Source organism: Mastigoproctus giganteus, chromosome 1 (genome assembly GCF_048544385.1).
Source record: "Mastigoproctus giganteus isolate SK-2022 chromosome 1, ASM4854438v1, whole genome shotgun sequence".
NCBI lineage: Eukaryota > Metazoa > Arthropoda > Arachnida > Uropygi > Thelyphonidae > Mastigoproctus > Mastigoproctus giganteus.
The window spans coordinates 207147811-207173629 of NC_143575.1; the positions used below are offsets into that span (position 1 = coordinate 207147811).

Genomic DNA, 25819 nt, shown 5'->3' on the forward strand with positions numbered 1-25819 from the left:
TATATGACTTTTTGTAATTTTTGTACTATTTTTAATTCCAATACACTGAGTAAATCCCAGTCTGCTATAACTCTCTTTCATGGGAATTCCATGGAAAGACGAAAACACATATGCAGAATGCTTTTGTGTCACTCTTTCTATTCTAAACTAAACTAAACATTTCTGAATAAGAAATGGAGTAAGTTTACTCATGGGTTGATTTGTCAAGGAATGGATTATGAGAAATGGTGCATTTCTCATAATTCATTCACAACATGATGAATGAATTGTCACAATATGATGAGCTCATGGGCTCTACTGTTAGAAAGGATTGGACATCCATTTGGCTGCTTTAAGCCCCATGGTTGTCTCTTCTGCCAGGTTTCTGGCCCTGCCATGGGAAAGCAGGAGCAGTGCCTGGTGTGACCAAGTGAAGGTTAGTAAGTGTTAGTGATTAAAGTATAAAATACACTGAGTGATCACTGAATTATGACCGCCTACCTAATACTTCGTAGGTCCTCCTTTTGTCCCCAGTACAGCAGCTATCTGACGTGGCATTGATTCAACAAGATGTCAAAAGCATTTGGGAGGTATGGCCAACCAAGCTGTGTGTAATGCGGTCAGCAATGCAGGTAATTGGTGTATCCAGACACCTGATATGCCTTTCCATAGTGTTCCACAAGAGCTATTTTATTATTATTATTATTTGGTTGTTTTTTTTAGGAGCATTAGCAACTAAGGCCATATTGCTCTGGGGATATGCGGTAGTCATTTCCTGACCTTTCCGCATCCTCCGTATTTGGTGGGCACAGGCTCAAACCCCGGTCTAATCAAGAAGCGTGTGCTATGCACTGCTGCTTCTGCCCACCTGGCTACGGAGGTGCCCCCACAAGAGCTCTATGGGATTGATATCAGGGGAGTTTGGAGGCTAATCAATATGCTGGAAGTCAGAACTGTGTTCCTCAAACCATTCCTGCACAACAAGTGCCCGATGGCTCGGCGCATTGTCACCTTGGAAGACACCATTGCCATTCGGAAAAAAGTGTAACATAGCGGGGTGTACACAGTCAGCAAGCAGTTGACGATAGAGGAGACCAGTGATATGTTGTTCCACATTCACCACACCATACAACCGCCTCCACCAGCCTGCACTTTTGATACCATGCATGATGGATCAAGAGCCTCATGTTGTTGACTCCAAATCCATACACGACCATCCATGGTGTGGAGTAAATAACGTGACTCATCCAACCAGCACACCTTCCAGTCTTCTAAAATCCAACTTGCATGCTTTTTGCACCAGGCGAGTCTTTTATGCCGATGAACCTTAGTTAGGAGAGGATGCTATAGGAGCCGTTTGCTGGTATAGCCCATACGTGTGAGCGTCCGATGCATGGTCATGCCAGATATTGTTCCGGGTTGGCCCATGTTGCATTGGGTAGTCAACTCTTCAACAGTGCTGCACCTGTTCACTTGTACGAGTCACCGGACCTGGCGCTCACCTCTAACATCAACCTTTCGCTGACCTTTGCAGTTTTGTTGCCAGGTCGTTGTTTCACTATTTTGACAGCAGTCCTGGTACACTTTAACTACGGTGGCTCTCGAACACCCCACCAGTTCAGCCATTTGGGAAATCGAGGCACAAGCTCGTCAAGCACCCACAATCTGTCCTTTATCAAAGTCCAATAAATCCTTCCTTTTATCCATCGGCCACATTCAGTTTTCATAGGGGAGGTCATAATTCAGTGCTCATTCAGCATACAAAGAAAGGAATCTTTCCTTTCCAACTCTCTTCAAGTTCTTTTTGAAAGAGGAGCTGCTTTCAAATTCTTCTTCTTCTTCTTCTTCTTCTAGTTCTCTGCACTCAGACTGGTTCAGACTCCACTGATGACATGCTTCTCTATCTTGCGCTTCCTTTTAATTCCTGCATAATTTCCTCTTCCCATCGAATCCATCATTCCAATTCTCCTTCTTTCTCCCAACAGCTCTCTTCCCACACATTTTCTTCTCAGCATGCTTTCCTCAACATGCTCTCTCTTCTCAATACATGTCCTATGAAGTTATTTTGCCTTCTTCTTGGTTTTTTTACTAACGTTCTCTCTTCACCTACTTTCCTCAAAACTTCCTCATTACTCATCCTTGTTCACCCATTTCACCCTTTCCATTCTTATCCACCTCACATCTCGAATGCTTCTAACATTAATCTCCTCTCTTCCCAGTGCCACATCTCTAAGCCATACAGTACAACAGTCCATATTAATGTTTTCACCATTTGCTTTCTTAATTTCTTCTTGAAAATTCTTCTCAATAGTTCTTTTCTATTACTAAATTCCTCTTTGCCAATTGCAATTCTTGCTTTTATTTCCTCCAGGCTTTTCCCATTTTCTGTCATTATGCTTCCCAAGTATCTTTATCTGTCCACCTGTTCCAATATTATTCCACCTAATTTTACATTGATTCATCTTCCTGGTCACCTTTGAAATTAACATTACCTTGGTTTTCTTGCTATTAATCTTCATATTGTACTCCTTTACTTTGCTGTTCAAGATATCCAAGGAGCTTTGTAATTCTTCCTCATTATTAACAATCAACATCTGGTCGTCTGCAAATCTTACTGTCTTTATCTTCTCCCCTCCTATTTTAATGCCACCTTTCTGCTCTTCTTTGTAGTCTTTCATCAATGCTTCTGCATATAAATTAAGCAGTAAAGGGGACATGGAACATCCTTGCCTTACACCCCTACCAATGTCTACTTCTGATTCCTCTCCATCAATCTAAACCACAGCTGTCTGTCACACGTAAAGTTAATAAATTAGTTTAAGATCTCTTTTATCTAGGCCTATCTTTCCTAGGACTTCCATCAGCTTAAACCAATTCACTTTGTCAAAAGCCTTTTCGAGATCAACAAAACAGATTGCCAGATCTTTTCCTATTTCCATGCTTCTTTCTGCTAGTGTTCTTAATATTCCTATTGCCTCTCTGGTCCCACAGCCTTCTCTGAACCCGAACTGATCTTCTTTTATGAATTCACAATCCCTTGCTTTCGCTTTAATTAGTTCTGAGAGAATTTTTAGCAATATTTTTGAGGAGTGGGAAATTAAACTGATTGTCCTATAGTCAGTACAATTTGTTGCATTTTTCTTCTTTTTTCTTTTCTAATGGGATGTTTATGGATTTGAGAATGTCTTTGGGCCAGCTTCCATATTCATAGATTTTCTTGCAAATCCAGAATAATTCTTTCTTTCCCTCTTCTCCAAGTCCTTTTATAATTTCTGCTGGTATATCATCCATTCCAGCAGTCTTCCTCTTTTTAATGAGGCCACTGCCTTTTCAAATTCTTCTCTGATTAGTTTTGGCCCTAAGGTCTCTTCTTCATCATCTGCTGTGACAGCAGATGATGAAGAAGGCCAGACTTTAGGTTTATTTATTTTTATCATATAGCTCTTTTTTATATTCCTTCCATCTTCTCCTTATGTGTTCTTTGTCATATAGAATTTTTTCCATTCTTGTCTTTTATCTTTCTACTAGTCTTTTTCTTCCAGTTTGTTAAGTTCTTGACCTTTTCATACATTAGGCCATTTCTTCCACTTCTTGCCATATCCTCTAGTTCTCTGCATTGCTCTTACCACCATTTTTCTCTTGCTTCATCTTTTGCCCTTCTAAGTTCATTATTCAAACTCCTATATTTAATCCTTGCCTCTTCTGCAATGTGGTGCTTCCATTTTCTTCTCTTCTCCATGCTTTCAAATAAGGAGGTTTAAAGAACTCTGGAAATTAAAGGTAATACTATAATTGCTTTCAAGAATCTCAGTTAAGGAACAAGTATCGCTCAGTCATAAATTTCTTGGCACCCAGGGCCTAAACTACACTTTTGATTCACAAGATTAAGGAATAATCAATGTTATCTCACCTGTTACTGAAGTATGAAAAGTGAACTGTTTCAAGTTGAATGCCATGTTTATTATCAGTCTTGAGCTTAGTCTTTAGTCAGTGGCTATCATTATCAGAAATCTCACACAATGAAAACTATGGTACAATCGATACAACTTGTTACTTTTTGAACATTAGTATGTCAGTTTTTTCCCCCAGCATTAATATGAGAATTCAACTTTAATGCAATAAAGAACGTTGGTACCACACGGATCAGGGGGGAGGGGGGAAACATTCATAAAGCTGGTAAATGTAGTAAAGGGTTATGATAATGAATTCTTTTCTGCATCTTTTGAAAATTTTCAATTTTTTTTTACCATCAAGTGACCGTTTGGAGTAATAGCAGTACCATCCATAATTTTCCAATAAAGTTCTATTTTCACTGTTAACTAAAAAATTCTTAGGCTTGGGTGGACTTTGAAAATAATTTGTTGTACTGAATTTTTTTTTTTTTTTTTTTTTTAATCAAAATTTTCATTCGAAAATGACTTCCAAAGCACTAACAATAAGCAAAGTCAGTTGGGACTAAAAATATTTTCACTGTAATATGAGATTTTACTCTATTAATAATTTCATTTAGCCAACTGTCTACTGAAACCATAAAATTAAAATGAACGAAGGAAAGAATATTAATCAGCATGTCAAGTTTATTATTTAAATCCCTAACATCTTAACAGAAAATTGCTAAATATAAAGTTTTCACGAACATGACTGGAAATAAAGAGGCACAGCAACTCCTGTTGAAACATTACTTACTCCTACAACCACACTTATCCCTCCTTCTTGCTGAAGTTAATATAAATTCCTGAATTTAAACAGAAAGGTATATAGAAATAAAGGAGAAAACAAGCTAAAACAAAACACTGAGGTTAGCTTAGAATGTGGAATATTAAAAAAAAGAAGACCTATCTACCTAACCAGCAATACACCAGAAAGCAAGAGATTCATCTCACAGCACTGACATGCAAACAAAAAGGGATTTTTTTGACTGTGATACTGAAAGTGATGGAGACTGTTTAACTATATATAGTACAATACTATAAGATTGCAGGATTATTTCAAAGCATAGAGCAAATGCAGTCCAATTCTAACAATTAAAGGTAAAACATAACAGTTATGTTTTTAAATGGAAGTTTTACTTCTATACACAACTTGGCTGTTCACTTGAACAATATACAATTCAGCAGATGTTGAATATAGAGACTACCCACCAAATGATGAGAAGCCAGTAAGTTTTGAAATGCCTATCAAGGTCTCAGAATTATTAAATGTATAGCAAATTCACTAATTTTGGTGATGCTATGCAATTTAAAAAGATATTAGTGATTTCTGCAGAATAAGTGCCAAATACTTGGCACCTTGGTGCCTTAGTGCCAAATACTTGGTCTTCAATGAGTGCAGAAAGTCTTTCCATGATTGAAATGGAACATACGGAAGGTATATGAAATTTGATTTAATTTTACTACTGCACTAAAATACCCCTATAATCCTAATAATGTCTAAAAGTTCATATTTTTGATTCAGTATAATACAGTTTTGTAGTTATAAAGCTGAAATTTTTTTAAAAAAATAGTTAAAATTTTTTAATGGTAAAACTACATATCAGTGCCTACTGAATTTTTGCAGTTTTGTCAAGTTAACAAGCATCAGCTGTATAATTGAAGTAAAAAACATTGATTGAAAATAATTGTTAGTCAAGTACTAATGAAGTAAAATTCTAAAAAATAGTATCAAAGAGAAAACTCATACTCCATTTTTCTTTTCAGACCCAGTTGAGTAACAGATTCATCAATGTCACCAAATGGCCCACTAGGAAGAAATCCATGTTTATGTGACATTTCATAGCATTTCAATTCTGAATGAAGATTAGTCACTTCTTCCTATAGAATGTTCAAATTAAGTATAATAATCATACTGTTATAATAAGAGGGAATATTACACAGCATAAAATAATAAAAAGTAAGTTTTAAAGAAAATACATATTTCACATAAGTTCTAGATTAGATTTATTGGCATTCAGGATTAAATTTTTATGAGTTCTAACCAAAACAGTCCTAATTTCTAAATTAAAATTAGCATTTCTAAATTCCTTACCAAATTCTGTGATCAGCCCAGAATTGGAGAATTTCTGTTTACCCTTGGAATAAAAATACTCAATAATTCCTTAAAATAACACCATTCCAAACAGAAATTCTCAGAACCCAAACCCCAGGCCAATGACAGCATTTAATGAGAATTTAATTTATTAAATTTTATTTTTTAATTATTAAATAAGAATTTTAAATGTATTTAAAACTTATGATAATGTATTCATTTAAAATTAACTTAATAGTATTACCTTGTGATATCCATCTCAAATCAAATTTAAAAATAATACATTTCTATTTATATTCTGGAATGGCCACACACTGAGTGACTACTTTATTAAGAACTAATAAAGTTAGGAACTTTATTAAGAACTTAATAGCAAGTAGGTTCCCTTTAACCCTGAACAGCTTGAATTCACTGTGGCATGGACTCAACAAGCTGCCAAAAGAATAAGCTGAATGAATGCCATGGAAACCAGGTCCATACTGACTTAACTGCTTCCCACTGGAGTTACAAGTTCAATGGTTGGGATCTCAACTCCAAAGAGCTCGTTCCACCTAGGGCTCACAATACCAGTCAAAATCTTAATACCGGTATTTCAGTATTTTTAATTTATGAAACCGGGATATCGGTATTTCAGTATTTTTAATTTATGAAACCGGGACACTGGCATTCCAAAAAAAAAAAAACATTTTTTGCAATAAATTTTGATGATAATTAGGTACAATAAATTAAGGAAAAAACAAGTAAATACTTGAATTCATGTTTTAAATCAAACTATTATTACAAAAATAAATATTCTAGCAAAAATTATTAAACATACAGTTATTCTAAAAACAAAAAAATAAGCATCCACACTACCAGTCCGAATAAAGTGAGCTTTTAAGAAACTCGATAGTATTATTGTTTAAACTGGATCTAATTTTGGTACATATTTAATTAGCGGCAGAAAACATCTGTTTGGATTCTGTGCTGGTTGGTGCTTTGTACTGAGATAGTCATAGACGAGTTGCAATTTAACCCCCCTCCTTATTCCCTCATCTTCAAAAAATCTTATTTCCTTTTTGACTTTTTATGGCACTATATCCGTATTAACGAAAGAAAGGACTGACAGTTAAGCTTGGTGAGGAAACCAAATATAAGTTGTGGTGAGGGGGGGGGGGGGGTTATTTATTTATTTATTAATTTTTATTTCCCTGTACCTTAGTATTGCCGTCAGTGGCCATTGTTATGATATTTGTACAGCAGCTCCCCTCAAGCATTAAGCCCCACAAGCTAACTGACTGCGTTAAAAAATGAGAATTTCCAGGAGCTGAGGGATACCCCCCTCCCCAACACATGAGTATATATATTATATATGGTATATATATTATATGTGAGCTGTCAGTTTCTCAAGAGCAATGACGCAAATATAAAACAAAAGTCATTTATCATACAAATCTACTTACAATACATAACTGGTGTTTGTTTACATCTAATCTATTCATTTTTCTCATTTAATCTGTTAATACATGCTAACATTTCCATAAAATTTCTCTCAATTAACAATCTCAACTCTCTCTCTACAGCTTCAAACACTAAACTAATTCAATCTTAATCACTTCCTCATATTTCTCTTAAACACCAAAATCAATTCTCTTCACAACAGCAATCCATAAGTCACTAACTTAATGCTAACAATTCCATGTAATCTCTCTTAATTTAGCAATATCAATTTTCTTTACAACTTCAGCCAATAAACCAACTCAATACTAAACATTTCCTTATTTCTCGTGTTTCTTCAAATTCAACTTTACTCTAAAATAATCTCCCACCTTATCTAAGTACCGTTTCCAAAACAACACAGTTCAGGAGACTTACCTTCCTTCTCTTTCATGGTGAGATTCCTTTGTGCGGGATCTCTCTCTCTCTCTCTCTCTCTCTCTCTCTCTCTCTCTCTCTCTCTCTCTCTCTCTCTCTCTCCCTCTCTCTCTCTCTCTCTCTCTCTCCTTAGTTGGACTCTGCATCTCTGCTGTATAGCTCTTCCAGTACTGTCTTATTTCAGGATTTCAAGAACAGTTCTCTGTTAATACTGAAGTAAATTACCACAGCAGTAGTAGAAGTCAGGGCACTATCTGACTGGCTTGTTATTCAACTTCCAGATTAACTTCTAGCACAGGAACAGGTTCAGAACTGAACCCAGAACTACCACTGGAAGTCTGCAACCCCTCTGAACAACCACCACAAACTCCTCTTTTGGTGCGAGCACCTTATTTATTTCCTTCTTGTTTATTTATTTATTGAATTGATTGCAAGTTACAATCACCCCTTGTACTACTTTTTATACTCAAGCTTATGTGCAAACCCTTCTGGGGTTTGCACATAAGCTTGTGTATAAAAAAGTAATTTAAACCTGACTCAAACACAGTGTTATTCTTTAAACTCACTCTTGTTTCTTTGGTGAGAAAAACAGAATATTTTTCCACACAACAAAATGCTTTCATCTTTTACCTCAAGATCACCTGTTCACAATACCTTTGAACTGCTCCATACCGACATCCTTTCCCAAAATGCACTAAGTGTCGCATCCTCAAGTAGCTTGTTTGTTTGTTATTTGGTTTTTAGGAGCATTAGCAACTAAGGCCATATTGCTCTGGGATATGCAGTGGTCATTCCCTGACCTTTCTGCATCCTCCGTATTTGGTGGTGACGGGCTCGAACCCCAGTCTAATCAAGAAGCGTGTGCTACACACTGCTGCTCCTTCCCACCTGGCTACAGAGGCGCCTTCCTCAAGTAGCGGTGTAATAGAGGGATTAAACTATTGTTCAGAAGCTTTTAATTTTAATCCTTCCGCACCTGCCATATCACTGTTCACCATATTCCCTAATTGCATACCAGGCCTACTGCCACTAATGGAAATATTCCATAATGATGTTTTCGTCATTCCTTAAGTGCTTTACTTCCACACACACACACACGCACTCTACTTACTAAGAGAAATATATTTGTAAGATTTTATGCCTTACAGTTTCATGACGTTTTCAGGTTTCCATTGCATTTGTACTGTGTATAACAATCCCTCATTTGCAAATTCAGCAGTATTAATGATTTATTGTTGTCGATTCTATAACCTTTATGTGAATAAATCATGATAATTATTTTTTAAATTAGTACCGAAAAAGCAGTATTTTTGTATCAGTACCAGGATTTGAATACCTCAAAAAAATGACCGGGATCCCGGAATCTCAGTATTGTAAGCCCTAGTTCCACCCCATCCCACAGACGCTTAATTGAACTGAGATCTGGTGACTGGGTAGACCACTGCAGTAGGTTGAATTCATTCACATTTCTGGAAACAGTTCTGTGGGAGGCACTAATACAGATAATGCTAACCTCCTCTGAATTTTCCTTTAAGCTCATCGCCACAACAAAGCTTAGCTCCAGTCGTAAACTGGATCAGATCAACAATTTTTACTATAGACTTTCACTGCCTTTATTAGAACTAACATGTGTTAGTTATGTGTTAGACACAAGGGAAAATCAGGAAGTAAGGTCCCAATGCTATAATTTATAAACTTGATGTGGCATAGACATGTAACTTTTGAAACATCTATAGAATTCTAAGTGAAAAATTAGATAAAACTGATCTGCATGGCTTCCTTTCAGTAGTAATGCAGGGAACTATTCAAGGATAACCTCAGCAAATTTGCTACCACAAATTCATTCTTTAATCAAGACCTTATCAAATATCTGTCTACCTTCTTCCCAGGATCATCTGGGAAGAAGGTAGACAGGTGGATCACCTGTCACCTTGATTTTGGCTGATTTGCTGGCCTGGTTTCAGCTCACCAGCTGCAACTGCTAAGGCTAACAATTCTCACAAAAAAAAAATAATTATACAAAAATCTGCAATTTGATATTGCTAAGTCTCAAGCCCTTTCCAACTACATCTCTCACAAGGTCTAACATGATTGATGATCTTCTCCAACAAGCCCACATCAAACCCAAAGAATTTCAACAACTTGAGCCCTGGGTCAACCTCATCAGATTTGGAACAACTTGGTGATCTGGTTTTTGGTGCCACCAATTACCAACACATGCATCTACTCTGTCAATCTCTCATTCAAGTCTAATCAATTCCCTCTCTCACCATTCTGCCTTAGGGTCTGCCGGCACTCTGAATTGTTGAATTAAAATTAGGAACTTTTTATATTACGCATCTTCTTTAACTTATTGAGCTCTTGCTAAGGTGCTTATTTTCTTTGACTGGAAATGTCCAGTCCTTAAGTAATCAAACTCAGTTAATCCAGGTGACTTCAAACCCATTCTGATCTGATTCATAATAATAATGAAGCTACTGGGAAAGATACTGCTGCAGGTTTTCAGTAGGCACATTCATCTACAGACCATTCTCCATCCATTATGACTTGCTGTGTAATATACGTGCAGTACAGAAGAGTAAATATCAACATCATCACTGTTTTTTCCTTAAAATAATCAGTCCATTTTATATGGTGGCTATTCACTCACTTTTATTACAACGTGTCTTTTGTGTTTCTGCACATAAGCTGTGGAAGCTTGTAGGAGAAAACTAATTTTCTCCTACAAGCTTCCACCTGCCTGGGAGATACACCAAGGTGATCCTCTCGGCCTTATTCTTCTCTACCTTATACCCCTTAATATGTGATCTCTCCCCACAACTTGGTTCTTACAATTTCTTTCTGCCTTTACCCCATCTCAGCTTTAAGGCTAGGATGAGGCAAAGCCAGAGTAATGGAAGACTAATGGAAGTGCCCATTCACCCACTTCACAAGGTCCCATGAAGACTGTATTGCATACCTTCATTTGGTCTTTAGGTAAATCTATCTAAAACTAAATACATACTCTATTTCCTATTGACATCTCCAATTCACCTTAATATCAGGAATCCTTCAGAATCTGTTTCTCTTGCAGTCAAGTTTCTATGTGTACTGCCAGACCCTAACCAATTATTTTCTGCCCGCTGCTCCAAGCCATTTATCTCTACAGTAGAATCTTGTCAATCCAGACTTGATGGGACTGCACTTGGTCCAGATTAGTGAAAGTCCGAATTAACTGGAAGCTATCTTTAACCTACCAGTTTTTATTTAAAGTTACTAAATAACAAAATTAACTTTTTTTTTTTGGGTAGTTGTTGGCGCATTGGCTTCTGTGGCCAAAATGCACCTCCCAATGTTTTTGCAGTACTTTGATCCAAGCAAGAGGCGGGATTCGAACCCGCGACCTTTGGGTGGCCAGGCAGGTACTTTACCCACCCGGCTAGCCCGGTCGGCACAAAATTAACTAAACTGGTTGTTATATTAAATGTAAAAATTATAAAAAGTAAAAGAATATGGTAAGTAAACAAAATACTGTACAAAGCAATAAAGTTTTAATGTAGAATATTATACAAAATTAAACACAAAAATATTACAACACAAAACAAATAACTATTTTCGAGAAGTCTACTTGAAATAATCCTCAATGTTTTTTTGCTTTAATTTGTAAACTTGCTTTCGGGCCACACGATCTCACAGATGCTTCAAGAGCTGATGTGTCATCCTGTCTCTTGAAATAAATCAGTAGCTTCTCTATCATTCTGGTTGCTTCAGTGTGACTCGTGCCAGTTGTTTCCTCACACACTTCATCATTGGAGTTGTCATCTTCATTAGCTTGCAGTGATGATGATGAGCATGCTTGCACAATGTCTTCCTCAGTGAGGATCTGATGTTCTAGATCATTATCACACATTATCCATGGGGCAAAGTCTTCATTTGTTACACCTGAACAACCCCCTAAATGTTGAAATACTGTACAAAATCATTATCATCCTTGTCATCATCAGGATCCGAAGAAATTGGAACATCAGGCCAAAGTTTTCTCCAACATTTGATAAGGGTAGTCTTGTCAGTTTCGTCCCAAGCTGCAGCAGAAAAATAAATGACTGTCTTTATGTTGATATTTTTAAGAAGGTCCATAAATTTTGATTTTTCTTCAACCAGCTCTTGTTGTTCTAACAGTGAGATTATCAACTTCTTTCTGTACTGTCACTTCACAGCCTCTATAACTCCTTGATCCATATGCTGTAAGTGCAGTAATATTGGGTGGCAAAAATTTTACAAAGATGTTGCCAGATCTCAGTTGTTCTTCTGCTGAATGAATTGGAGCATTATCAATGAATAAAACTGCTTTTTCTTCTAGTCCTTGATCCCTTAAATATTTTTTAACTAAGGGAACAAATGAGATGAAAAACCAATCTTTAAAAAGATCTGAGCTATACAAGCTGATTTTTGTGACATGTACTTAGCTGGGAGGGCATTTAAGTTTACATTTTTAAGAGTGCGGGGCTTAGCAAATTTTCCTATGACTAACAGTGGTAACTTTAAATTCCCGGATGTATTATTGCACAAAAGCAATGTCAATCTTTCCTTACTCGATTTATGTCCTTTAGCTGAAGAGTCAAGTTTTGAGGCAAGTGTTTTTTTTGGGTAACATTTTGAAAAATAAACCAGTCTCGTCAGCATTAAAAATTTGGGATGGAACTAAACTTTCTTCACTAATAAACTTGAGCCAAACTGTACTTTAAATTCTTTGCTTGCAACGCAATCACCAGAAAGACTTTCACCTGTAATTCCGAGCTGTCAGATTCCACGATGCTCCTTCCACCTTGATAACCACCCCAAACTCGCAGTAAAAGACAGGTCACCTCCTAACTTTTTTTTAGGGCCAAAAGCCCTTGATTGAAGGATTGGGCCTGAAAGAGGGACCCCTTGCTCTTGTTGAAACCAAATGTATAAGGCCTCATCCAAATTTTAATTTTTTGCCTGCTTAATGGTAGCTCTATTTCCTAAGCTGTCTTTGGTCACCATTTTTGCACAAAAGTTTGATTGCTTTCCTATTTTTTTTTCCAATCGGAAACGGTTTGTTTTGCCACCCCTATATCAAGAGTGATCTTTTTAAAACTTTCTCCCTAATCAATGAGAAAAAGCGAGTTCAGTTTTTGTTCCATCGACACGGTAAAACCCAAAACCACAAAAAAATAAATAAAAACACAAAATAAAATAATACAAAAAACAGTAAAGATAAAACAAAAGAGCAAGTAAAGAACTGAGGTAAGATGTACGTGTGGACAATGTTAACGTCAGCAACTGAATACAATAGCTGAGCGACTGATTTGTGAGTCATTTCCAAGAATGCATGATTCATCTTCCTCAACATCACTGATCACGTGCTATGGCATACACCATCACATTCACTCTTATCCAGTGCAGCACGTTAACGCTTAAGTATACACGGACTAGTTATAGTCCCTTTATCCCTGCTCATCTTATTTACAGTGACAGCATTAATATAAACTTAGTTATGCAAGTTCGTGCTTGTAAATATATCGTTCAATTTGCAGCAACCACTCATAAGTCTGTTATTTTTATAATTCTTTCCATATATATATTTTTTCAATAGTTAGAATTTTTCCCCAGACAGAAAATCCAGTCAGGGGAAAAATGAGCACAAAAGGGTTCTACCTTTGAATGCTATTTTGGCACCTAAAATGTGTGATCTAGTACTGATTTATAATCCCAAGACCATTCCATCCCATCCTATCCTGAAATATTTTTTTGCCCCAAATAGCACACTCCAGTACACAGTTTTTATATTTAAATAAAACTAAATGCAACTAGGCATAATATTTTAAGAGTTTAAGATTCTATATCTATATAATATCGGTGTAGATACACCACAGACAACTCTTAAAGAAAAACTACGGTAGTAGTATGAAAGGCATCATTTCATCTATATCCATATTGTGCTCATCCTTCGTGAGTTGCCCATGTATTGCACTAACTTGAATAAGTAACGCTTCACTAATAGAGAAGACTATTGTTACTGATTCTTGCTGGGCACCACCACCCAGTTGGCACCGTTTCAAAGCTAGTTGGCTTTTCATCAGTGGGTGGGCCACCTAGCTTTGAAACAGGGGGACTTTAGGGTGGTGGTGGTGCCCACTGAGAATAAGTAACAATAGTCTCCTCTATTAGTGAAGCGTTACTTTTTCGAGGTAGTGCAATACATGGGCAACTCATTGTGAAGGATGAGCACAATATGAGACACAGATGAAATGATGCCTTTCACACCACTACTGTAGTTTTTCTTTAAGATTTGTCTATGATATATCTACACCGATATTATATAGACTGTTTTTATATGAATATCTCATCTTGTCTTTCATGATAAAATCTACTCTAAAGCCTGTGATGTCTGTCAAATATTTCTGGTTATGGTAGCTAAATTTACAGATGAGTCTACCTCTACTGCCATATATTAATTCTGAACAGGTCAAGACCTGTTCTTCTTGTCTGTTGGGACTAAGAGACTATTCAGTACCTTATGTGTCTCTCTCTATCATTCAGCAAGACCAACTGTCTGAACATTTGGGATTTTGTCCACTGGAGTTATTCTATTAGCAAATTTGATTCCATGTTCATCAATTGTGATGTACCCTGTATATCAATTAGATTTGGATTCTGCAGTTTCCTAACAACTCTTATGTATTAACAGTGATTAAGGAAAACCTCTCTAGCTTGTCAAGTATTGCTGTACTACCTTTTGATCAACAATAAGGGATATATATACACATGTACACACAATTTTGATTAAAAAGGCATTTAAAAGTTCCTTCAATATTAGACAGAACTCAAACTCAGACTTTTCCAAATGAGTAACAAATGATTAATCGACCATACATTTATGGAGGGTAGGAGAGGAAATATTGCTAATCAGTGTGAAATAGTCATAAAATGCCTGCACAAAATGATTAAAAAGTGAGGCATCACTAATCCCATGCAGCCACTCTAAAATAAAACATCTATTACCAATCTAAATAAATATTTATTTAGTAATGCCAAAAGCATAATCAAAGGGTTAGCACAGAATGAAACCCAAACTCATAGAAGCAAGACAGTTTTAACACAGAAGAAACAAAATTGTTAATCCTGTTATGTTAAGTACAGCCAAAAAAATATATATATTTAGAGTAAAAACTAATACATTTTTACTTTAAAACAAATAAATAAAAAAACAAATAATGAGTACTCTAACACAAATTAAAATAAAAAGCATTTGTGGCAATTGTTTTTTTTAGAATTATATAATATTGGTGTAAATACACCATAGCTTACCCATAAGTTTAACTACATAAGTAGTGTTAAGGCATCGTTTGATTTTATCTCATATTGTGGCTACCTTCACAACAAGATACCAGGTATTGCACTACTTCGAATAAACAACGCTTCTCTAATAGAGGAGACTACTGTTATTTATTCTCAGTGTTTACTGAGATAAAATCAAATGACGCCTTAACACTACTTATGTAGTTAAACTTATGAGTAAACTATGGTGTATTTACACCAATATTATATAATTAATTTCAACCATAACATATTATGCCTTGTGCATTTAGTCTTCTAAATTTTTTTTTAGAATATAAAAAAAAATTAGAAACTGGTGAGATCAGAAATAATATACCTGAAGTGCTTTATTTTCTGTGACGAGTGCTATTTTTATGTCTTCCATCTTTTGCAACTCGGCTCTTAAACTACCTGCTTCAGGGATAACACCTAATAAAAGGCAGAATACAAATGAAAAAAACAAAAAAACAAAACAAATATACACACACATATATACATATATATAATATATAGCGTTTTTTTTTGTAAAAAAAATTTATTTGTTTAGGTGCCAGTACTCATTCTTTGCTATCAAGAAAAATTGAAAATTAAAAGGACATGAAAAGTACAGTGCTCTAAAAAATTATTTCCTGATATTGTTACTTAGTAGTAATGTTTTTGGAAAGAACAAATTAAGTAATAAGTAAAAAATAATAAGCAAAAACTAGTAAAAATTATTTCATAATAAAGTTTTTATAGAATATTCCAAATTTTTATTGAGTTCTCATCCAACGACACTATGCCGACTTCTTACTGATTGTGTCTTCTGCTGAATTACGTTTCCGAAGCAGCCATGAATCGACATATTTGCTGGATCGAAGCATGTCAGTGGTGGGCCTACAATTTTAATTAAGAAATAGTAGTGAAGAAATTGTTTTTGTCATCAACGAAGCTCTGCTTGGGCTGATGATCAGATTCATTTGTGAAAATCCTCATTCACATTCACTTGATGAAATTGGTATCGTACTCAGAGCATTCATCAAATGCCCTTCAATTTTTCCAAAACCTTCTTTTCGATTAGGTATTCCCGAAATGGATGAATTCTATCTCTTTCATTTAACTGAAGCCTAATTGTCAATTTTCTAGCTTTATCTCACTAAATTCCAACATTTCATGTTTAGAAGGTTTAATACCTTTGTTGTCCTCATTTTCCTTCTCTCGTCATTGATATTGTAACTAGTTCTTAAATATGATTTTTTTTTTCTTTTCTTTTCTTTTCCTTTTTTAACTGCCCAAAATGTTGTTGTCATTCGGATATTCAGCTACTGTGACCATGTAAACAGAGATAGGGAAAATATCCGGAAAAATGTGGATAACACACTTCCGCAAAAGAACAGATGATTATTTGTCGGGGTAAAAGAAAATCACTCTCTCCTAATTCTTGAACGGGGCACTCAGTTGATTCACAGTGGTGCCCAACCTACGGCCTGCGCGGAAAGTGAATTAAAACAGCATTTTAAATTTTGCTAATTATCAGAAAAATTTTCTCATTAAATGTTTTTTTTAGTAAATGTAATCGTGTATTGTACTTGATAAAATTTTTGAATATTTTCAATTTCAGGTGTATCATTATTTTTATTTATTCACCTTATATTCATCTTAAGCAGTGATCCTTTCAGGTTGTAAATTTTCTAAAGTGACAATTTAAAGGCAAAAGTAAGGCATTTTTTTGAAAAAAAAAGTAATATTTTTATAATTTTAATAAAATCTAAAAAATAAATTGGTCACATAGATTTGTTAAACATAAAAGTATTTGGAATTTGCATTTTTTATATATAGCCTAAAAATAAAAAACGGTAACATGAAAACAGAAACTTCCTTTTACATGTAACAAGATATGGAAAATGTAACACTAATTTTTCTCAAATCACTGAGTGCGACTCCCGAAAGAATTCTAACTTTGAATATGGCCCCTATACGGGAAAAAGTTGGAAAATGCGGTAGAAGGAAGAACCAGAGCCCATTGGGATCTGGTTCCCTTGATCTGCTCACTGTTGACCAGTGCGACTTCTTTGTATGTGGGACAGGTGGTTGGTTAGGTTTTACCAGGTACCACTAAGTCATAGAATGGTAATCCCTTTAGCTCTCTCAATTCTTGCTTAGCAGTAGCACTAATTTCCTAAATTGCCCGAAGGCCAGAAGTGCGAACAGTGTGTACCCAGTTAAGTCTCTCCTAAGCCGTTAGCGTTCATTATATGAAAAATTTCTTCACTCAACTGAAATTATTTTAAATGCAATTTCCAAGGGGAATTTTAAAAAAATTCACTATAAAAGGAGTTCGTTAAACAGAGGTCCAACTGAGTAATTTAGAAATATAAAAATGGTTATAAAGTTTTATATAGAAAATATCTTAACAACAGACAGTGAAAAATGCAAATTTAGTTAAATAACTAAGCTTATTTGAAAAGTAGGTAAACGTGTGAAAAAATTTACGTAATATTACAAATTTTGAAGTGTACAACAACAAATTTTGAAGTGTACAGCATCCAAATGTCACACGTCACTGTTAATAAAGGTGCCGGTACCGAACCGTTATATATATATATATATATATATATATATATATATATATATATAAGCATTATATAAGCAGAATAACCTAATATTTACAGTAGATCCAAAATAGTTTTTATAGTGTGATGGTAAGCAGTTAATCATTATACAAGCGTAAAGCAAATGACGATTGCCTTAAAAGCTAATGGATGTTAATTTAGACTATTTAACTACCAGCTCAAGCAATACAGAATTTCTGATTGACACAATTTGAATACAAAAAAATGACCAAAAATTGTTTAAAATTACAATTCATAAAAATTACCAATCGATGAAAAGCAGAAGTTAAATTAATATTTAATCTACATTTTAAAAATTATACATAAACAAATGTGCAACATGATTTTCAGCATAATTTTTATTACATAAATATAATTATTTATAAATATCTAATACTGTATTTATGCATGTAATTGTCACACTTTTTTAATGTCAATTTGTCAGCCTAAAAATAGAGTTGGCATCCTTGTGGGAAGTTTTTAAAATGTAAAAGATAATGCAATTCTGATATAATAGGGATGTGGGGAACTAAAATTCAGCTAATTTTTCGGTACTAAAAAGATATTACTAAATAATAACAAAAGGACTAAAAAGATTAAAGGTGCATATTCCCTTTATACTTTATTAATTCGTGTGAAAGGACACATTCCTATAATGTGACCTTTCTCAAAGATAATTTTTTTTATTACGTAAGTGATGACATATTTTCAATACTTGATTTTTAAAAAATAATACCATACTTATACGAAAATATTAAATAATAGTACTGTGTACAGCTAAAATTAACTTTTGAAATTTTCAATTTTACATAAAACATGCCTTTTGTTTAAAACGTTATATCTGTAACTTATCTTGTCTCTATGTTAACAGGTTTTCCAATATAGAGAGAGATATAGAGTTTATTAAAACAATTGTATTGCTTTAATAAAATTTTGAAAATCTAATTTTTAAGTTCATATTTGTATCTACTATTCTTGTTTCTATAATGATATAAAATATACCATTACTCTGTTTTGTTTTGTTTTTAATAAAAAACATTCTCTGTATATTAATGTCAGTCCTACACAGATAGTAGACACTTGGTCTTGCAGTTATTTTGCTTGTCCCAGTACACTGTAGAGGTTCCAATATGCCTGTACAACTGTACAGCAATACTGGAGGCATGGACTCTAGTTATTCCACACTTCAAACATTACTGAACAGCATATAAACAGACAAGAAATTACTCAACTATAAAAGCAAATTCTTACACATACATATGTAATATCAATAAGAGTGATTTAGTATGGCTATGATGCTGTAGTTTCTATAAGCTTCATAAAGGATCAGAGTACCTTCATTGCCCTTAAATGCTTTCTCTACAGTTTACTGTAATGTAAGATACAGAGCTGAGAGATCATATTTCAAAATATACCACAATGAATTGTTTATGTTTGGCATAACACAAAACTTATCTCCCCTTGCCGATGTTTGTTTCACAGCTAAAACTAACAAAGCTTAATAAGAATAAAATGCTTCAGCATTCAATACTGCAGTTCTTTCCAGAAACACAACTGTTATTTGGACATTTCAACAAACTGTATGGTATATTAACACAAGCAGACTCAAACAGTGATGCTTTCTGAAATTCCTTTCAAAGTTGAGGAATACAGATCTGTTTAAATTAAGAAACAGTTTCAATGTAAAGTTAGCATTAGCAGAGGTATATGATGCAAGAAAGCAAGCTTAGGCAGCATCAGCCAAAAAAAAAAAAAAAACCTTCCACTTCACTCTGTTCGTTCGAAATACCTGTAAAGCTGAGCCTTAAATTTATTTAGGCTATCAACTTCCACAACAACAAGGGATGAAAGTTTGTTCCACCAACCAACTACCCACTGGCTAAAGGCAAATTTCTGCACACCTATCCTACATCTGTCTTTTCTCAATCTGATTTTATGCCCTCTCAGGTGATTATTCTGAGCAAGAGGCAGAATCCCATCAGCAATGAGCATGCTCAAACCATTCAAGGCTTTATACACCTCTATCAGATCACCTCGCCGGTGCAGTCTCCAGACACTGTAATTTGCAAAACTTAAGCCTTTCTTCGTAAGAGCAATCCTTTGTTCCATTCACTAATCTTGTTGCCCTTCTCTGTACTCGTTCCAGCAGCTCTACATGCTTCTTGAAATGAGGCCTCCAGACCTGTATACAGTACTCAAGGTGTGGCCTGACCATTGCCTTATACAAGGGGATAATCACCTTCTTATCACTGCTAGAAAAATTCCTATATATCATCGACAATACACCATGAGCTACTCTTGCAGCCCATCTGCACTGCTCAGAGAACTTCATATCTGCCTGCACAATTACCCCCAGGTCCTTTTCATTCTCTACCACTGTCAGTGTAGTACCACAGAGTTGATACATTGCTCTGGGGTTGCTGTTTCCCATATGTAGTACTTTACATTTGTCAATGTTAAACTTCATTTGCCACCTCTCAGCCCATCTGCTCAAGTTTTCCAGATCCTGTTGCAGCAGCATAGCGTCAGTAGTGTCCTTAACAACCCTGCCAACCTTTGTATCATCTGCAAACTTGGACATTAAGCTTAATATACCATCATCAATATTATTTATAAATAGAGAAAACAATAATGGACCCAACACTGAACCCTGAGGGACTCCACTAATAACATTAGTCCACGATGAGCAGTGTCCATTGATTACCACTCTCTGTCTTCTCCCCCTCAACCACCCCTTTATCCATAGCAGCAATCTGCCTCCAATGCCACACTGCTCCAATTTGTGCAGCAGTCTTCCATGTGCAACAGTATCAAAAGCCTTTCTAAGATCCAAGTATATAATATCAAAATTATTCCCTGCATCCAGTTCTTTTGTGACTGCATCATAGTATCCAATCAAATTGGTCAGGCAAGACTTTCCCTTAACAAAACCGTGCTGTGTCCAAGCTAAAAATGAAGTCTTGTCTAGATGATCCTGCAGTGGTTCTTTAACCAGTGCCTCCATTAATTTTCCTGGAACAGAAGTTAAACTCATAGGTCTATAATTACTCGTGTCAGACTTTGATCCTCCTTTGTGAATTGGGGTCACATTTGCACATCTCCAGTCTATAGGTACCTCCCGTGAGTCCAAGGAAGCTCTCATAATTATGGCTAAGGGTTTGCTTACTTCCTTTGCTGCCTCCTTTAATATAACTGGATAGATCCCATCCACCCCAGGTGCCTTTCTTGCGTTTATCTTCAACAATTTCTCCTCCACTTTACTCTCAGTTATTACAAGATTATCTAGCTTACTGCCAGAGTTGAATACACCTCTGGCATTCCCCTTGCTGAATAACTCCTCATGTGTGAATGTAGATGCAAAATATTCATTTAGTTTGTTAGCTACCTGAGCAGGATCATCAACAGTTGAACCATCGATATCAAGTGGACCAATCTGATTCATCCCCTTCCTTCTAGAGTTTACATAAGTAAAGAACTCTTTGCTGTTTTTTTTTGCAACCCTTGCCAAAGATTTCTTGTAATCTACCTTTGCCTGCCTAACGTCCTTTGTAACTTGGTTACAGATCAACTTGTATCTATCATAGACTTCTGTGTCACATATTAATTTATATGTATCCCATGCATTTTTCTTCTCTGCCATATGTCTTATTAGTTCATCTGACATCCATTTAGGCCTAAACTTTGAACAATATTTCTTAGTTGGTATGTAAAGCCTAGTAACTTTCAAGATAAGTTTTTTGAATGCTTCCCATTTTGAATTTGTTGTTGGCAACATCATCAGTTGGTCCCACTGTATAGAATTTAAATTTAAATACTGTCTCAGACATCGTAGTCACCTTTACGAAAGCAATAACCCTTCCCTTTTACCCCTGATGGTAGTTACCTCTTTGAGTAAATCCCACTTCAGCACACTGTGATCACTGCCACCTAGTGGTTCATTTATCTGCAGATTCTTAATGCATGAAGAATCACTACTGATAATCAAATCAAGAGTATTACTCCCTCTAGTTGCCTCCCGAACATGCTCATGTAGAAAACAATCATCCAATAAATCCACAAAAGCCTTGCTAGTGTGTGAGTGACCACCCCACAAATTCCAATCAATATCTGGGAAATTAAAATCCCCCATTATAAGACACTCTGATTTTCTGGCCCACTCTATTTCCCTGTACAGTTTCTTATTATACTCATCAGAGTCATTAGGCCTATAGCACACTCCTACTCTCAATTTTGATCTCCCAATGCTTATGTCACACCAAACTAACTCAACACTGCACTGTCCAGCGATGTCGACTGGCTTCACTTCCTTGGATTTTATGTCTTTCTTAACTAATAGCATAACCCCTCCTCCCTTCCTATCCTTTCTGTAGACGTTGTACTCCCCAAATTCCAGTTCTGCACTCCTTATATCTGTGTGACACCACGTCTCTGATATCCCAACAATATCCGCCTTTGATGCTTTGAGCAATACCTCAAATTCATCAAATTTATTTACCAAACTCCTAGCATTGGTGTACACGCAAGTATACATGCATCTGTTTCTATTCTTAGCTTCCCTAACACAACCCATGTGTTTACTTGTACCGCAATGACTTCCAGCAGTCTCTGAAATATCCTGCATCTTGTTTTTCAGGCTTCTGCTCATTCTAATAGAAGCAGTGCAAGAATCACTTTCACCTCTGCCAGTTGCTACTGTTAATCTATTAGTCCTTTTATCCCCCAAGCTAGCAGTTTTCCGACCCACCAAACACTGCCTCGATAGCATCAGCAAATATTCTTGCACCCTTTCTATTTAAGTGTATCCCATCCCTGTAGAAGCAGTCTCTCCTGTTAACAAGTACAGACCAGGCTGAAAAAAAAATCTATCCCTTGAGCCTTGCACAGTCTTTCCAGGGCCGAATTGATCGAAAAGGCTCTCATCATATACTCCCTCCTATCGTGTCTGGGCAGAATTGCAGACACTTTCAAATTCAACCCTAATTCTCGGCTTTTGTTCAACAGTGACCTGTACTTGTTAAGTAATTCTGCCGGTCTCCTACTCTTAATATCATTAGTGCCAACGTGTACAACTATATCACCTTTTGTGCCCTTAAAAGATGATATCCCCTCTACAACGTCATCAACCTTGGCCCCTGGCTGACATACCCTGGTCCTGTTCCACCTATCCTTTTTACAAAGCATGTTACCCGTTTCCCTGACAATAGAGTCACCAACAACTACTAGTTCCTTTGGGACCAGCGCATTCTGCCTTGGGGGTTGCCGCTGTGTTGCGTGATGACCAAGTGCAAGCTCTGGCATTGATGTGGGCTGAGTTGTTGCCTGATTTCCGTTGCCAAACAATGCTGAGTTGTTGCCTGATTTCCTTACACTCCTTACATCGCCCACACACAAAGACATCCCCCATGGCAATATCATGTTCCATTCCAGAGAGTTCAGCAAACATTTCACAAGTTGCACATTTTTTTAGGCTGTGATGCGTTGGAGAATCGGCCCCCCCTCAGTTCTCCCCCGAGTCACAGCACTCCTGTCACTTTGTGCCCTTTGCTTTGCTGCTCTAGTTTGGGGCATGCTATTTTAAATTAATAAGATTAAAAAATTAAATTAATTAAATGTCAATACTACGCTATCTAATAGAAACAGTGAAGCATATTAATCTATATAATTATGCGTTAGAGCTACGTTGTTGTTATTTGGTTTTTAGGAGCATTAGCAACTAAGGCCATATTGCTCCGGTGCGGTGGTCATTCCCTGACCTTTCCGCATGCTCCGTGTTTGGTGGTGACGGGCTCGAACCCCGGTCTAATCAAGAAGCGTGTGCTATGCACTGCTGCTGCTTCCCACCTGGCTACGGAAGCGCCTGTTAGAGCTACCTGGCTATCTCAATGAAAAATTTGAATTCCCTACCACTATATACAAAAACAATGTCTGCAAGATTCGAACGAAAATAACAGTTTTATGTAAATTAAGTAGCAATCCACAAAAACTCTTTATCTAAATTAAAATAAAAATAACAGTGTAACTATAACTATAAGGCTACGTATTAAGTACAATATAAAATAACAATTATGTAAATAAAAAGGCAAACACTTATCGGTTTTTCGGAGCCTGTAACTCACAGCTGTAATTGATGGAATATATCCTGTAGTTTTGAGGGAGAGAACGAGGGAACTTTAATGTACTGACCCATTAAAGTTAATTATGAGGGCATCTTTGGACTCAGGAGAAGATTCCTTTGGATTGGAGAATTGCCAATACATAAAAGTGGTTCTAAGAGTGAAGTTGGTAACTACAGACCAGTCAGTCTGACTTCAGTGGTAGGAAAAATCTTAAGAGGCAGTGATTAAGAGTGTAATCCAGGGACATTGGCGAATAGATATGGCATTCTGAAGGACATGCAACATGGCTTTGTTAAGGGTAATCACACTTAACTAACTTAGTAGGCTATTTTGACACAGTTACTCATGCTGGATTTAGAGAATAATTTCAACATAATTTATTTGGATTTTAGCAAACATTTGACTCGATCCGTCATGAGAAGTTACTGTATAAGCTTGAACAGATTGGAATTACTGGTAAGATTCTAAGATGGATTGCTGGGTGGCTGCAGGGCAGAAGGCAGAGAGTTGTGATTAATGGATATTCTTCAGATTTCTGTAACGTCAGGAGTGGGGTCGCTCAAAGATCAGTTCTTGGATTAATGTTGCTTCTCATTTTCATAAATGACATCGATGAAGGGACAGAAGGCATGATGTCAAAATTTGCAGACAACATAAAGATGGGCAGAGTCATTAATGATCAGTGCCAAGCAGTGCTACTTTAGGATGACTTGAACAGATCGAGACTTCAAAGATGGTCAGAGAAGTGGCAGCTATGTTTTAATGCAGAAAAATACAAGGTTTTATACTTGGCAACCAGAAAATAAATTATACACTTGGTGAGATTGAATTAAAAGCAGTGGAGGAAGAAAGGGATCTGGGAGTTACAATACAGGCATATATGAAGTTTTCTGAACAGTGTAAACAGGCAACCAGGAAAGCCCATGGTGTCTTATCAATGATTTATCAAACTATCCTGTAGAGATAGGGAGGTCATAATTCCACTGTATAAGGCAATTTTAAGACCACATTTGTAATAGTATGGAGACCTCATCTGAAAAAAGACACTGAGCTTCTTGAAAGGGTCCATAGATGGTCAATCGAATGGTGAGATCGGCAGGACAACCATGAGTCTTTCCTCATGGTTGTCCTACACAGCTTGGCAACTAGGCACCTCACAGGTTACCTGATTGAGGTTTATAAGGCTCTGGGAGGGATTAGTAAAATGAATGAAGGTGGAATTCTCACTGTTCTAAAGAATTCCAGAACTAGGGGTCATAAATTCAAATTACAGGGCTTGAAGTTTAGATTAGATTGTAGGAACTTTTCTTTTAGCCAGCGAATTGTTGATTGCTAGAACACGTTGCCTTTGCAGATAGTTAAGACTGACATTTTGAATAAATTCAAAGGTGAACTGGATACTTACCTGTGTGAGAACAAAAGCATTTAATTTGTGCTTTCTTGTCTATTTGGTTGGGTTTTTTTTGCCAGTGCAGCAAAAGCCTGTGGCTTCCTTGCATTATGTTGCGAATACTATTACTATATAATCTTACTACCTCTCATTTTATGAATTAAATCATCATTGGTTGCATTATATTTCATTACAAATTACAGTATATTTCTCTTTTTAGAAAGTGTTGCATTCTAGTAGTGCAACGTTGTTGTTGTTGTTTTTTGGTGCAAGGGCTACTTAGGCCATACTGCACCTATCACCGTTATGAATGTTACATATGCATGGTGACTGTAATGGCATTACTCAAAAACGATCATATAATTCTATCTTTTTCGTAAAGTGAAAGAACTCCAGCAGATTAGCCTCGTTACCTATGATGTGGCAGAGTGTCAAGGGTTCTTTAAGGTTTGGCAGAAAGCTAAAAGAGACTTGGCGGGCAGTGGTGTATAAAGTACACTCAACAAGAATATACTTCATTGTAAGTGGACAGTTGCACTGTG

The 25819-nt window shown here is 36.1% G+C and overlaps 1 protein-coding gene across 1 annotated transcript in view; it reads right to left on the bottom strand.

Moving 5' to 3' along the window:
• Nucleotides 1-25819, bottom strand: part of LOC150091476 (uncharacterized) — a 274324-nt gene that overhangs the window by 130597 nt on the left and 117908 nt on the right. The window contains exons 10-11 of the mRNA XM_090368574.1: nucleotides 15518-15609; nucleotides 5659-5789 (exon numbers count right to left, since the gene is read on the bottom strand). Coding sequence (XP_090224700.1) covers nucleotides 5659-5789; nucleotides 15518-15609 — 223 coding nt within the window. The remainder of the gene's footprint in view (nucleotides 1-5658; nucleotides 5790-15517; nucleotides 15610-25819) is intronic.